We start from the raw sequence: 15,216 nt of genomic DNA, 5'->3' as shown, positions 1-15,216 counted from the left end.
AAAAAGGAGAGAGCAAACGACAGGTGTGCCAGAGTGGAGAGTACTGGCTCCCATAATTTCCTGAAAAAAGGCCCCCCAGAGAAAGTTTAGAAATCCACTGAATTAAAAGTTCATTAACCTCTAAGAAATTAATGTTTTACAAGGCGTGCCTGAAAACTCTTTGACACTATTAACCAAACCCACCACAACCTCTGAAAAATAAATGTACCTTTTTTCATTTACTACTGAATAATTCATAGTTCCTGGAGGAGTAAAGGGATTTTTTTAAAGAACATGGACAGAAGATAATAAAGAAAGCGATTTCTTTATAGTTTACGGGTTTCTTTATTTTTTGTGCGAAATGCATTAATATTTAAGGTTTTAGCCAGTGCTCTATTCTGTATTTCTGTTTTACTGCAAAAGGAGAGTGAAACAAACCTGTATACTGTAGTAAGACCAAGAGCAGCCGTGTCTTCACCTCTGGAAAAAAAAACAAAAAAACAAAGCAATCCAGTGAGGTAGTGAACAATCTTACATTAACTCCCTAAGAGCCTTTCTCCTCGACTGCAATACGACCTACACTATAAACTTAACCCTTTAGTCATGAACAGGCCCATGCTGTATAACACTTTTACTCCATCCCAGCTCCACAGCTTTTTATCTTCACATATAAGGGGGAAATTACACAGCATCATAAAAACCAGCCAGAGGCAAAGATAATAACATAAATCCACCTTTGTTTATAGTCATATCAGAGCCGCGGGAAGCTTGGCAGTACGCTGCATGAAAAAGCCATCATGGGAAGAGGTGAGTAAAAAAAATTGGTGTACACAGGCCAAGCACATCAATATTAACCCTGCTTATTTGTACTCTCAGTTGTGACCGCAGTCTCACCTTTCCCAGGAGTGTCATGTGACCGGGGACTTTGGGTCTGGGCTGTTTGTAGCTAAGTGTGTTTGCCTATGGTGTGTCTGTATGTTTCTGTGTGCTCAATCTGTGTGCAAAAACAAAATCACACACTCCTATTGGGAATAAATGACGCTGAACTGCCTATCTAATAAAAAATATCAAGGGAGAGCGGCTCTTTTGATTGTTTAACTTGCTAGTTTTTAGCTCCAACAATGTAGCCTCAATTTATGTACCCCAGGATGGTTTTAGAGAGCAGTTAGCGGTTTGGGACAGCCTGTACCCACACAACTGTAACAGGGGCTATTATTGCCACTAATAAATATGATGAGGTGCATTGGAGAATTGGCCAATTTACTGTATATGACCTTCAAGGGCTGGCATTCTTTTTCATGATAAATACTATAAGTGGCTTTGTGTGCAAACCTCAGGCCCCAAAACATTGTAAGAACAGTGGTGTGTGTGTGTGTGTGTGTGTGTGTGTGTGTGTGTGTGTGTTATTCATGTTTGGAACAGGTCAGAAAGATGCTGCTCACCCTCAACATGTTTAGCGATGGTTTGTGTGAGGGTCTGAACACTGCTGGGAAGGTTCCAGGGATCCTGCTTGACATGGAGACGCAGCTTTTTGGTACAGTTCACCTTTGGCTCCATCTCCTGCTGGAACTCTGAGAGAAACACACCCACGCACACGCACACACGCACAAGCACACACACAGGCAGAGAATTAACATAGGCCTAGCGAAGGCTTATGTGTGTCAACTGTAAGGAACAATTTGTATTTTTAAATAGTGAAGAAAGAAAGCAATATCTTATATCTTTCCTAATGACTCTTTCTTAATTACCTTCATCTACAAAATACAATGCTCATTTCTTCTTGTCTCTCCCTTTTCCAGCTCTCCTTCTCCCCTGACTCTCTAGAATCAGCTCTATTCAAAGATGTGTATTGGCGTCATAACATTTCTGTTACTTTGCTAAAGCAGTTAGAGGACAACAACCTCTTAGAAGTACAACACACTTAACTTATTTAGTAGATTGATCCTTCATTTGACAAAATATTTCAGCAAAAAGGATAATAAAATAAAAAAGATGAGAGATTCCAATATTAACTATTACTTTAGATCTTTCTGTCCTTTGCTATTCATTTTTCACTTCCTCTTAAACCATCTCTATCCATATTTTACTTTCCATCCTCTGTTCCTGTTCACTTAAGTCTCATTCTCCCTATCTCTCTGAATAAAATGATTTTAGGTCAGACAGACCCATAGCCCAGCAAAATTCCTCCTACTTTGGTGGTGTATCCCACAGAACACCAGTTTTAGACAGCCTACAGTCTAATCTCCCTTGTCTTTGCAGTCTAAAAGCCAATTTGTCAATTTGATGTAACCCCTTTTGAAACTAGACAGAAAGGCTAGTAATAAAGTTTACTTTGGAGACGAAAGAAAGGATCTGTTAGAATGGTGGCCCGGTAAAACAGAAGGCTTCAAAGGGGTTTGGAGTGTGAGTGTGTTTGTGTGCATGTCTGAGGGCAACGAAGAGAGTGAGAGATCAGATGCAGGAATGCCCACTTGTTAGATAATCCTATTTGCTCTGTTTCAACCAACACATTACTGAAGTGAAGATGGATTAACTCTGATCAAGGCTTGCACGTTCCTCCTTAGCGCGCGCGCACACACACACACACACACACACACACACACACACACACACACACACACACACACACACCCACACACACAACCCACACACACAAACCCCACACACACACACACACACACACACACACACACACACACACACACACACACTTTCAGTTCAAGCTTATCTGTACTCATCACACTCCATTAAAGTCACTTTCAAGTACATAAAATATGAAAACTTTTGATATCAGAGCTTATTAAAGCCTTACATTGTACAATACAGACCACCGGGATACAAAACAGAGTTATCATATTTGGAAAATCTGGGAACAATGCCTGCACCACTTACAAAAAGAAAGAAAGCAATTGTTGCTTTTGAGCAAAGTTTTTTTCTATCTAATGCTCAAAAAAGGCTGAGTCATCTGAACATAGTTTACAGATCATGAAATGGCACCATGGGCTAGTTTATGTTTGCAGTGGGAAATGATAAGTACAAATTTAGCTCCTTCAAGTAACATTTCCTACATTTTTCCTGTGAGAGATAAAATGTAACAATGGACAGCGGTGATTAATCATCAAGGCCAAGATGAGGTTAGGTGGCAAATAAACACACAGTAAGAACTAAATGATCAGATAACACATACGCACAAGAGCTGTTATGGGGTCACATTTTCCATTGACTGGTAAGTACCACCACAATTACCATGAAGTGGAGATGAGTATGCAACTTAGTGGCGCTGTTTTAACACTATAAAGTGATTCAGAGTGAAGGGCACTGGGATAGCTGAAGGGTAAAAGAAGTGAAAAAAAGAAGGGAGGAATGACTGGAGGAGAAAATGGATAGGAGCTAGAATCCACCTACAATACTTTCCTCATGTCATCACATCTGCGCACGCACACACACACACACACACACACACACACACACACACACACACACACACACACACACAGGAAGCTGCAGCCCCTATGCGCAGGCGGCTGCAACATTTTCAGCGTGTGCTCTGTTTTCTCTCAGTATCGGTACTGGTTGGGAGTTTCTCCACTATCATCTATCTTTTCTCAGGCCCACTGTGCATCCCAGCAAGGCCCAGGAAACACAGCTACACCATAAAAAAACATTCCTCACAGGAAGCCCATATAATGCTGCAGCAAAAAGTGAGATATTTTGTGGGGAAAACAAGACAGGCAGACTAACTTTTAGATTTCTTGCTCAAATTGTTTGACTACTGTGTAACGAGATGTGGTAAAATATGCTGAGAGATCAGTGTTTCAGAGCCAGACTGCTAGAAACCTGCTATATATATTAATTGTGTGGCGGCGCTTTCACTAGCTGCGGCTCAGAGGCTCTCTAAACTCTCTAAACTGTATTTCGTTGCATTGTACCTGTACATGTGTGATGACAATAAAGTTGAATCTAATCTAAAAGTTGAATCTAATTGGAAGTCACTTTGGATAAAAGCGTCAGCTATGATGACAAAGTAAAGGAGTACATCCCAGTCCTGGTGCTTTACCATGTAATCCTCTTCCAGGTGTGAAGCACTTGGTCTGCTCAAACGCCCGAGCCACCACTGCTCCTCTCAGCATGCTGGTGATTGAGTCCACCTGAAGAAAGCACAAGGGTCAAGCTGGTGCACTTACTGTACATAATACAGTTTCCCTCTAAGCCAAGTTAGTTGAGTAAGCCGAGTTGAAAGTATGTGCAGGGAACCAAAAACTGCTGCCCAAACATAACCAACACCTGCATCTCTCGCTCTCTCTGTAACACACACACACAAAATCCCACAAAGCCCCAGTCAATACAATTTGCTATGCAGTATGTAAACAAAGCTGGGGAAACTGCACTACAATAAAACAAATGACAGGAAATAGCCCAAAAGTGCAGAGACAGCAAAGTAAAGTTTTTTCTGCTGTTCCTCTGCCGATGGAGACATCCTCATAAAACCTCTTGTGGATAGTGAATGCATAATCAGATATGGTCAACCTTTGCTACAAAGGTCTCAGAAAGGTCATTGGTCAGCTTAAGGCTCTCACGATGTTCACTTCCTGAGCACGATTCAAAAACGAAAATGCAAAAACTCTAAGTAAATACTTTCCCCTTAAAAACACAAAGTTGCACAAATGTTTTGGGTTTAAAAAGATTGCAATTTCCAATCTATCACACACTATAATTAGACAACATGATAATTGATCTATCACCTTCATGATAAAATAAAGGTTAAATGTATTCCTTAACAGATCAATAAACTAAAATAAGATTTAAAAGATTGTCTATTTCACTATTAATTTTATATTTTATAATTTTTATTTTAGCTTTTGTTAAATCCAGATATCCCAGAACTGCAAAAAGTGAGAAAGTTAGTTTAAGCTTTCCACGAATAACTCCCATTAATCACATCTGCACAGCTGTTTAGCTGACCCACCTGGCTAAACAGATGCTCCAGAAAGCTGTGAAGTTTCTTCTGCTTATCATGGGACAGCCACACACTGGAAGGCATCTCATCCCCTGCAGAGGCGCGGTAACAACTTATCAGCATTATTCCACTAACGTACTGTATTAAACACATGCACTATGTTGTCTTACTGCATCAACACAGCTATGATGGCAAATCCAGTGTTCATGTTCTCTGCTTTTAGGACAAAGAAAAAGGTGATATCTGAGATCGCATATATCTGCAGTGTGTGTGTGTGGCTGTGTGACAGAGACATTTAAGAGACAAAGGGGAAGGATGTTTGACAGTATACACAGCTGTGTGAGATGTTAATGACAAATCCAGCTGAGATGTGTGGCCAGACACCTGACATATCCAGTTTGTAATCATGATTTGTCAGTTACGGGACTATTTTGCAACATTTTGGAGGATTGGGGTTATGGATTATGACACTCAGATGGACACGTTTTTTCTTGCTGGCCAAAGGAAATGGCCATATAGATGATGTACAGTGAATTAATAAGTTATGTTATTTCTATCTGACAAATAACTTTACTAATGTGTGATGTGTGGTGGGGAGTAATGCTTGTGTCCGCTGCATTGCATTTGGGTACCTGAGTCCATCTCATCACTGTGAACATAGGAGCTACAGTGGCTGCTGCAGATACTGGTGAAAGAGGCAATGGAGTTTCTGTTGCTATTACAGTCACTGAGAAGAAAAAAGGAGATAAATGTTGAGCAGATAATATACTTTTCTTTCAACACTTTTCATTCTGGCCATCAGTTTCCACATCAGAAACCACATTTCCCTTAGCTTTTACCTGTATGAGTCTCTGTTGCTTATTGTGTCGTGTCCAGAGTCCTCTTGCTCATCCCCTGCCACGTTAAAACACACTTTCTTCCCGTTCCGCTCCCCCTTCTCCCCCTCACTCTCTGCCGATATGTAGCTCTCTGGGGTCCTCGCCTCTGATGCAGGAGGGTGGGTGAGGGAGGATAAGAGGCTGATGGAAAGAAAAAAAATAGAGGAAGGAGAAAACGGTGGAAAGAAGGAGGGATTACTTAAAACAACTATAATATTTGAGACAGCATGATGAAAACAACTTTGATCACACAGGAACCGCGGCGGCACTGTGACATATTGAACTGTAAATACAGTATGGACAGTATGTGCTTACTGTACATCTGCGTGGGCTCCAACAGCTGACTGAGAGAGCCAAACAAAACCTCAACTTGTTTGTGCTTGACTTCCGCACGACAGCTTCAGATGGTCAGGGATCCATGTTGTATTAATAGATTCAAACATGTAGCAGGGTACAGCTGTGTCAACATGCTGCAACTCTACTGCAAAGATCAGATCCCCTGTCACTGTCACAGCTGGCCTGTATTCTATCAGACAGCTATCAGAAGAGCAGGAAGAGGCCGGCCGGGATATTTTCACAGTTGCAGCAACACATGTTGGCATTTAAAGCCATATTCCAATAAATGCTCAGCTTTTTTAATCTCTCCACACGCACACACTCTGAAACTCTATGTCTGTTTACATTTCAGCCTCATTTTAATTTCTGTCCGCTTACATTTTCCATTGTGTCATAACATCGGCCTTGAGGACATTACATAGCGGAGGCATTCGGGAGGGGCAGCTTGAGGCCACTGAGAGTTATATAAAATAAATAACCTGTTTCCCTCGTGTTACCCAAGTGCATCTCAGATTTGTATGCTTCTTTATGATTTTAAACACCTCTCCTTTCCCCTCCTCTTTCTCTTCATTGACCCCCTTTTCTACCCATTCACAAGGCTGACTAGGCCACAGAGATGCCCTCATTATGGTCCACTCTAGGAGCTGCCACAATGCCCCTCCAAAGCAGAGTGGCATTCCATCACCATGGAGAAGCTCTCAAGGCTCTGTGATTGGCTATTGGTTCATAAAGAAGTGAGCACAGTTTGGGGCCTATGGGGCGCAAAATATCAGAGGGAGCAAGGGAGAATAACAATGACTGGATCAGAGAAGGGGCTTCAACAGAGGGAGCGGAAAAAATAAAAAGCGAAAGAGTAGACCAAAGTACACCACTGCTTATCACAAGCAATCACAAAGATCACTTAATCTATCACAGGGAAGCTCCGTAACCCACCTCAACACATTTAACCATTAGACATCAATCACCTTCATTGAATTCAGAGGTTCATCTGCATTACAAAGCTCCACGTTAGGCAGTTTCTTGATAGGATATTTGCATGCTTTGATCCATGCTGAGGTAAATAAGTCAGAGGACCCTGAAACCGCTGCCATTCAGGACGCTATGAATGATGTGCAAAGAATAAGAATACAGAGTCCCACAGATCAGAAAGCAATTTGCATATTTGTGACATCATTACACAACCATTTGCATAAAGCTTAGTGGTTGTGTCAGCAAGGTAGAGAGAAAGAAATATAAATCTTTAGACAAATAATCACAAATTCAATACAGGAATTTATTTTACCATGAAATTACTACTTAGGTAGCCTATCTTTGAAATAAGTCCCGCTGTCTCTCCTACCTACACTGGCCCCCGCACCATGTCCCTTCTCCCCTTTCTACCTGCTTGCGCACTGTGCGCAGTGCTGCCGCACGTGAAGATAGAGGGGAGAGTCTGCACCACTGCTCCTCACATACAGATTCAGAGAGAGGTGACTGTTTTGGTGGCCACAGGAGAGAAAGACCTTGCGTGCTCGCTGGACAGATTTGTCGCTAGTCACTTTTGTAAAATAAAGTTGCAAAAGGGGTCTGAAAAGTCGCTAAATCTATCAACAAACTTGCTAAGTTTGCAACACTATTTTCAAGGAGACAGACGCTGTGTGCAGAGGAGGGACTATGTACTGTAAGTGTGTGTGTTGAGTGATAGAGAGAAGAGCAAGGAAAGGAAATGCAGCTGAAAGAATGTGTGTTTTAATTACTGTAAAAAGAAAAGAAAAAAAAGCCTTTCACAGGGCACATCCTCACACAGCTGTGACCCCTCGCCTGTGGCCCAGGAGACAAAGGTTCACAGGTTGCTGCCTCAAAATGGATTCCTCTAGACAGAATCAGCCAAGAAATGATGTAACATCTTTCAATGTCCAGTTTTTTTTTTTCCTAAATTACTTGAAGAGGGGAAATGGTTGTATTTGACATCAAGTCAAAGTTGTGCTGTCAAAGTTAGTCACACCCAGCACAGAAAGAGAAAGAGGCACAGAGAGTGAAAAATGTCTGCGTCAATGGGAGCAGGTGGGTGTGTAGAAAGCAAGTCATAGAGGAAATGAGACTGGATAATGAGACAGTGAGACGTAGAGAGCTAGGAGGGAAATGGTAGGGTGTGTAGTAGTAGTAGTGACCCTAGGCCAGTTAACCAACCGGTTAATGTGCAACTAACCTAATAAAGCGCTTAAGAGGGTATAGAGGTCAAGGCAGAGCATCCAGACTGCAACTACTAGCAACACAACCCATTCTAGTTCCACTCCTGTGAAATACTCATGCCAACCCTCACAGCTAACTCTTAACAAGTTTCCATGTGTGTGTTCATTTGCATGTTTAAACAGATAGCGGCTGGTAAAAGGTCATTATCCCCCCACTAGCTGTGTCTCAGGCCTTTTGAAAACGACTCTACTAATTGGCACTGACAGGAGCATGACAAAATTTGTCCAGACTTGGTCATTAAGAAGCCCTGCTTGGACTCAACTCATTATTACCACAGCTAGGTGACAGCTCCACTCCATCTAGCGACATTTAATGTCATTCTTCGAATGCTGCCGCCTTGGCTGAGGAGACTTCTAATGAGTGAATCAATCTAATGATCATCTAAAGATTCAGAACACATAAGTCAGCTGTCCACCAATAATTACCAACTACTGCAGGGGAAATCTGGAAGAGCTGGAAGTTTCTTTCTTATTTAGAAAGGGCTTCTCATTCCATAGATAATACACGCAGTAAGGGTATGTATTCAATTTTAAATATTCAATTTATTTTTGGTGTATGTGTGCACGTGTTTTTCTGCATACTCTGCATGCATACAGTATATCAGTGGTCCATTGTTGTTGAATGGCATTTCCAGAGGGCACCTGGCCTCATGACACACCCTTTACATCACTGAGATTGTATTTCCTGTTTGGGGGTGGGGGAAGTAGAAGTGGAGCAGTGTTTCCCATTTCCTTTCTGTAGCCTTGTATGCCTCCAAACAATGAACCCAGCAACCATGCTGAACACACAGAGTCCAGCCAGGAAATACTGATCTAACACACATACACATACCGTATCAGGTTTTAAATCCTAAGCATAAATGAAGCATGGGCATAGCTTTGTGTGCTAAATTGTGCAGACATATAATCGAGAAAACCTCCAAACTGACTTGATGTCTCCATTTTCCCCCGCCTTCTGTTCCTCCCCCCTCTCACACACACACACACACGCACGCACGCACGCACGCACGCTAGAGTAATGACCAAAATGTATGCCCGCCAGGTGCCAGATGCAGCACATTGACCAGGCAGGCTGCTAAAGTTACAGCGTGTTATATGAGGCAATCTGGTTTCAAGGGACATTTAAAATCAAGTGGAATGGAATCAGCAGGAGGATATCTTTTCCCATCATAAAACAAAAAGTGATTTGAAGGGTTTCAAAAAATATCAATTTCACCCTTTGTTTTGCAATTTGTGGGAAACATATTGAAATAGATTAATTTCAAACTCAAGGCCATTTAATAAAACATCTGAATCAGAATCAGCTGATAACACAAACATGACATTGTGTCTCACATGGGAATGGTTTGCAGGGGGTTTTGCATATGAGAAACAACGTGTATGTGTTGTGTTTATAATTTATTTCATATTAATTTAACCACTTGGATCTTTACATTCAGGTACAGATGTTATATATGCTATAAGTGTGTATCTATGGCCACTCACTCATGAATATGGGCACCGTGCATCTCCATCTCTTTGACCACCATGGTGAGTTTGTAGAGGAGTTTTTGGTAAGCATCCAGGGTTAGCAGGTCTTCCTCTCTGAGCAGAAAGCGGAGGCCGTGACCCTCTGTCCTTCCCAGGCTATGACCTGATGGTGCAGCCATAGTGGTGATAGTATGCTGGACATTGACCATGGGGTTAAGCTTACCTGAGGCAACATAAACATGCAAGGAAAAAAAGAGCACCAGTTAAAAAGTCTAAAATTTCGAAGCAGATTCAGATGAACATGCATTATTCCACTGTGCAGGTGCTCCTTACTCACCCTGCTCAGCACTACTGCGTCCTCCCTTCTCCAGCGTGTTCTTCCTGTTGTCCAGCTGCACACCAAAGGCACTACCGAGAGAGGTGGTGGTCTTTGGGTAGGACACTTCCATCACGTTGATATGACAGTTTGTAGGGCAAAAGTCACTGCTATGGAGGGGGGACACCTTGGCTTTAGCCTGCTTAAAGGTGGGCCACGCTCTGTTCTTCAGTACCCGAGCAAACTGGCGTACAGTAGAAAAAAGACAGACATGGGTTGTTTAGAGATAAAAAAAAATGTCTTTAATTAATGTGGCTGGTAAAGTGAAAAGATAATTTGTGAGAAATATGGGTAGAGATTTGCACTATAATGGCACTTCCCGCAAAAATTGCCAATCTGTGGTACTATTGTCTGGTAGCTTTATAATCAATAGTATCAAAGGTAGGGAATAGGAATTTAAATGACAATTTTTGAATATGCAGGCTTCAAAAGTATGAATCATAGCCTTATATAGCTGATGTGTACCTCATCAGTGCAAGTTTTAAAGGCTCCATGTGAAACACACTAGAGAATATCTGTCAACTAAATGTTTGGTTTTGTTTTATATACAGCTGTATATATATATATATATAAGCTGGCGCTTGAAGAAAAGCATAAACACACATTACTGTACATTTCCGACATTCCGCCATATTTGTTGTCGCAACTCAAATATTTAACCTAATTTAAAGATCCAAGACAGACACATAACTTTGTCATTGCTCACATATGTGAAGAACTCCAGACTCCAACATGACAGTTTATAAATTAACAAGGATTAAATTAAAGTGATGTATAGAAGCTAATTTCATTACTTTGTATGATTATATGATGACATGATTTTCTTATGGTTTGATTTGTAATGTCAGAAACCTACAGATTGTACGTTTCCACTGAAAAGTTTGTTGCATCAAATAAAGTCATTTTACAGCAAATCAATCCGTTAAATGAGAAACATTTTCCATAGTGGCTTAATGCTATAGGACATCCAACTCCACCCAAACCGTGCTGTGTGTTCAGGAAACCTCCTGAACATGCCACGAGATAGCATCGCAATGTAAAACACAATATGCAGGAATGCTTAGATCCAATACAGATGATACAGAATATCACAAACACATTTGTTCTTTGCAACATTTGGTTGCACTTTTCTTGAACTCTCCATCACAGGGCCTGCATCCTGTCTTGGATGTTACACTGCAGATGATATAAGCAACCGGATCAGTTTTTAGCAACTTGGGCTATAAACCAACATAAGCATACCATAATGTGCATGTCAGCTAAGGAACTTAACCCAAACGTGTCTTCCATGTTATCTAAGATAGCTTGAGAATGAAGCTTCTGCTCCAGGGGAGATCATATGCTCCAGATGGACCCCGAGCTGACCTCCTCTTGAGACTAAGGAGTCTCACCACATCTCATGTTTGTCTCTAGAGGTTTGTGGGCACTTTTATTTCCAGGCCTCAGGTTAACATCTCTCCTTGTATCACTCTCTGTTCTGTCTTCCCTCTTTCATCCTTACTCTCTCATTTCTTGCTCCTTTTCTCCTTCTTCCACTTTTGACCCCTCCTACCCTCTTCCTCTCTAGGGCTCTGAGAAGGAATGCTCCAATGCAGGAGAGGATCTTACACAACAAAAGTCCTCGCTGTGGCTGTGCATGGCTATTTATAAGTGACTGATAATGAATCCAAGACCCACTCTAATGTTGAGTCAGATCTTTTCCTTTTTACCCTCTCACGCACATTTGCAGGCACTGGGATGTTTGGCCTATAGACACATGTGAATGAAATGTGATGAAAATACTTTGGCTCTGTCAACAACCAGCTGTAACCTAATTACAAACACAGCACCAGATAATACTAATTACTGCACACACATTCACAAAGTCAATAACAGTCAGTCAGTGACAGACATCTTAGCTAAATATTTCATCTTCACTCTCAGATCAGTGATTCATACACAGACACTTGTGTTCAACTTGTTGGCAGTGTGTCACAAAACATGCACTGACCAAGTGCAAATCTATGTTTCTTAAGTACATTATCAGTATCTCTCCCTCATTTGCACAGGTTCTTTATAAATGTATGGGAGATTCTTTTCAAATCACAGCAAGTAAGCAGTTCTATTATATTGCATCTACATTGAATTAGTTCAGCAGGACAAGAAGCACAGTGTGGAACCACATCGGAGACTATTTAAAAGTGGTGTTTCTACACCAGCTGCATCCTGTGTCTATTATTGGCAATCTACAGAGAATTACATAAAACAAAGTCCATTTTCATGGTTGAAAGCTGCATGAAAATATACATATGAAGTTCATAGTGAAGACAAAAATCATACAGATCAGAGAGACAGATGAAGGGCCTTTTTGTTACCTTTCTGTAGTTGGTGATACGCCGATTGATGTGCTCCACCCTCTCACCACACATGGCGCTGAAGCGTACCTGCAGCTCTTCTGGGATCACATCACAGCTAGAACTCAACCTTCCACACATCTGCACCAGCGTGTCATCATTACGGGCCAGCGCCTCCAGGATCTGGTCAGACAAAGGGCAAACAAAGGCAGGGATGATAAACTGACACAAACATGCCTACATAAACCCCTTTCTGCAACAACTAATGGGATGTAAAAATGACCAAGCCTTTCTTTAAATTAGAAAACCAAACAGGATTTGGCTGGAGGGCTGATTCCTCTACAGCATTTCATGAGAAGTTAAACTGATATCTAAAATGTCCATGTGCTTTTCATAAATCCGTGGAGATAAACCCAGATTGTGATACATATGCTGTTCGTATGTAGACTCTGACTTTCCAGATCATAGATTAGATATGGAGGAGGAAGAGAGACACAATTCTCTAAGCCATCTTAATGAGATGCCTGGTGGAGGAGAGAGAAAAGCAGGGGAGGAAATGTAACAGCAGGAAGAGACTGAAGCACAAAAACCCATGCGTCCCGACAGTGTTCGCAATATAAAAATTCAACATCACACAGATCTCAGAGAACATCTGGGGCAGATGTTTATAATAACACTACAATTACTTTTGCTTTGGAGGAGTAGGAAACAACTTATAGTTGAAGGGGATATAAGTTTTATTTCTGTGCGTTGTCATTGGGTTTCCTTTTAGATTGTGCTTCTAAAGACTTTAAAACACAAGGGCTGTAAATCTAGGCTAGTTTAAGACATGAACCCAGCTTGTGATCTCTGTTGACTTACAATGAAGAGAAATGTTGTTCATCATGGCATTTGGCTTAAAGATGCTGCTTTTTATTTTCCACACCAGCATGTGTGTATCTATAGTTGAGGGAATCTCCTTTCCTCTGTGTATCTTAAATCAATCATGATCATTCTGTGAACATCGCCTCCGAGTTGTAAAATGCATGCACTTAACACAGCTGGGAACTAACATTACTAAAATAAAGCTGTCACTTTTAACTAGCATCAAGCCCCTCAATATACACAGCAGGAGAGCTGTTGGCTGTATGTGTCTGTACTTAAGTAACACAACAAAATTACATTTCAAACTTAAGGGAAAATGCCATGACAAAGTTTGTTTGAATTATCAGTCAGAATCTAATTAATTACAAATTCTACTGAGATTCCAATTCCACTCAAACAGTAAAAACATATAAAGAGAAATGATGACTTGTCAAAAGATTTTTTTGAGTTTATCTACTGCTACTTTAGTCATGGTTTGTTTACATCTTTATTGTTCTTCCTGATCAAGCAAGGCGCAGCTCTGAGGTGATAAACCCCAACAGCACAATTCATCATCTCAAAAGGTTAGAACACTGCCCGTCTCTTTTCCTCTATCTCCTCTCTCTCTTTTCTTCGCTGCCATTCATTGCCACTGAGGAATAAAAACAGTACGCGTAATGATAAAAGCTCAAATGAATTGCCATTAACTGAACTAGACATTCTACTAGGACAGGACAAGGTTTAACCGCCTGGGCAAAAATGAGCTGTTGGGCCTCTATTGATAAAGAATATGGCTTTTTTTTAAACCAAAATCTAAAGAATGTTTAACAAACCAATCAGCCTAAACTCCAGTTAAAATGTCCAATTTTTTTTTAATTGTCATACAGGAATCCAGCATGAGAAAGGAATTGTAATGTACAGATGATACTTCTATTTATTGTTATCAAGTTAAATGTATCTATCATATTTGATCATATCATTTAGCCCTATATTTATCCCACTAACTAAACTGATAAAATACCTTTGCAGTGAGGCTGAAGAATCCCTTGGGTTCGACCATCTTTTCCAGCACATGACACTTAATGCCGGCCGTGCTATCATACTCATACATCACTCCGTACTCCAGGTGGACGTTGTCAACTGTCAGACTTACATGGTCCTTCTTCCCGTCAATGATTGCTATGGTGTTGAATTTGTCCATCACCTCTGAGATGGTAGAAACACAGAACAAAGAGACAGTGGTAAACCAGGTATCACACAAACTATGGCAGCACACATGCACAAATCACAAAATGATGTACTGATCATGTTCTCTGATAAACATAAAGAATCCCTATCTTCACCATAAACAGTGTTTTCATCCCTGCACACTCTGCACTGTAGGTCTCAGACCACCAAATCTGCAGTTCATTTTAGAGGAAAACCCTCTGCACATGGCTTCTCTCCATCACCCCTCAAAAATGATCAACAATTTCAAGAACATTAAGTTAACCAGCCCTAAGCTAAGGCGATGACTTACTATGACAATAAATCCTGCCTCAGAGCTGTTTGCTACGAAGGGAATAGTTCTCCTGTTTAACTCGTTCATTGGGATTAATAAATCGTAGGAGGGAATTAACACTCAATGAGCCAAAAGACGCAGACTAACACACTCCAGATGAGCCTGTTTGGAGCATTAAACTGGAGAGGGCAACGGGCTTATGTTGTCGCAAACAAGCATGTGTTACATCCACGGACACCTTGAGCATAATTTCTTTTCCCAGATTCCTACGTAGTTTCTGTGTTAGTGTGTGTGTGTGTGTGTGTGTGTGTG

At 41.1% G+C, this 15,216-nt stretch overlaps 1 protein-coding gene across 1 annotated transcript in view; it reads right to left on the bottom strand.

Annotated features, from left to right (window-relative positions):
- Positions 1 to 15,216, bottom strand: part of prex2 (phosphatidylinositol-3,4,5-trisphosphate-dependent Rac exchange factor 2) — an 88,855-nt gene that overhangs the window by 24,414 nt on the left and 49,225 nt on the right. The window contains exons 22-31 of the mRNA XM_032504416.1: positions 14,425 to 14,609; positions 12,582 to 12,743; positions 10,189 to 10,411; positions 9,867 to 10,074; positions 5,776 to 5,955; positions 5,569 to 5,663; positions 4,946 to 5,028; positions 4,037 to 4,127; positions 1,422 to 1,550; positions 418 to 459 (exon numbers count right to left, since the gene is read on the bottom strand). Of these exons, the coding sequence (XP_032360307.1) occupies positions 418 to 459; positions 1,422 to 1,550; positions 4,037 to 4,127; positions 4,946 to 5,028; positions 5,569 to 5,663; positions 5,776 to 5,955; positions 9,867 to 10,074; positions 10,189 to 10,411; positions 12,582 to 12,743; positions 14,425 to 14,609 (1,398 nt within the window). The remainder of the gene's footprint in view (positions 1 to 417; positions 460 to 1,421; positions 1,551 to 4,036; positions 4,128 to 4,945; positions 5,029 to 5,568; positions 5,664 to 5,775; positions 5,956 to 9,866; positions 10,075 to 10,188; positions 10,412 to 12,581; positions 12,744 to 14,424; positions 14,610 to 15,216) is intronic.

The sequence above is a fragment of the Etheostoma spectabile genome, chromosome 22, assembly GCF_008692095.1.
Source record: "Etheostoma spectabile isolate EspeVRDwgs_2016 chromosome 22, UIUC_Espe_1.0, whole genome shotgun sequence".
Lineage (NCBI taxonomy): Eukaryota > Metazoa > Chordata > Actinopteri > Perciformes > Percidae > Etheostoma > Etheostoma spectabile.
The sequence above is the reverse complement of the archived record's forward strand: the minus strand, read 5'-3'. Positions and strand labels throughout refer to the sequence as shown.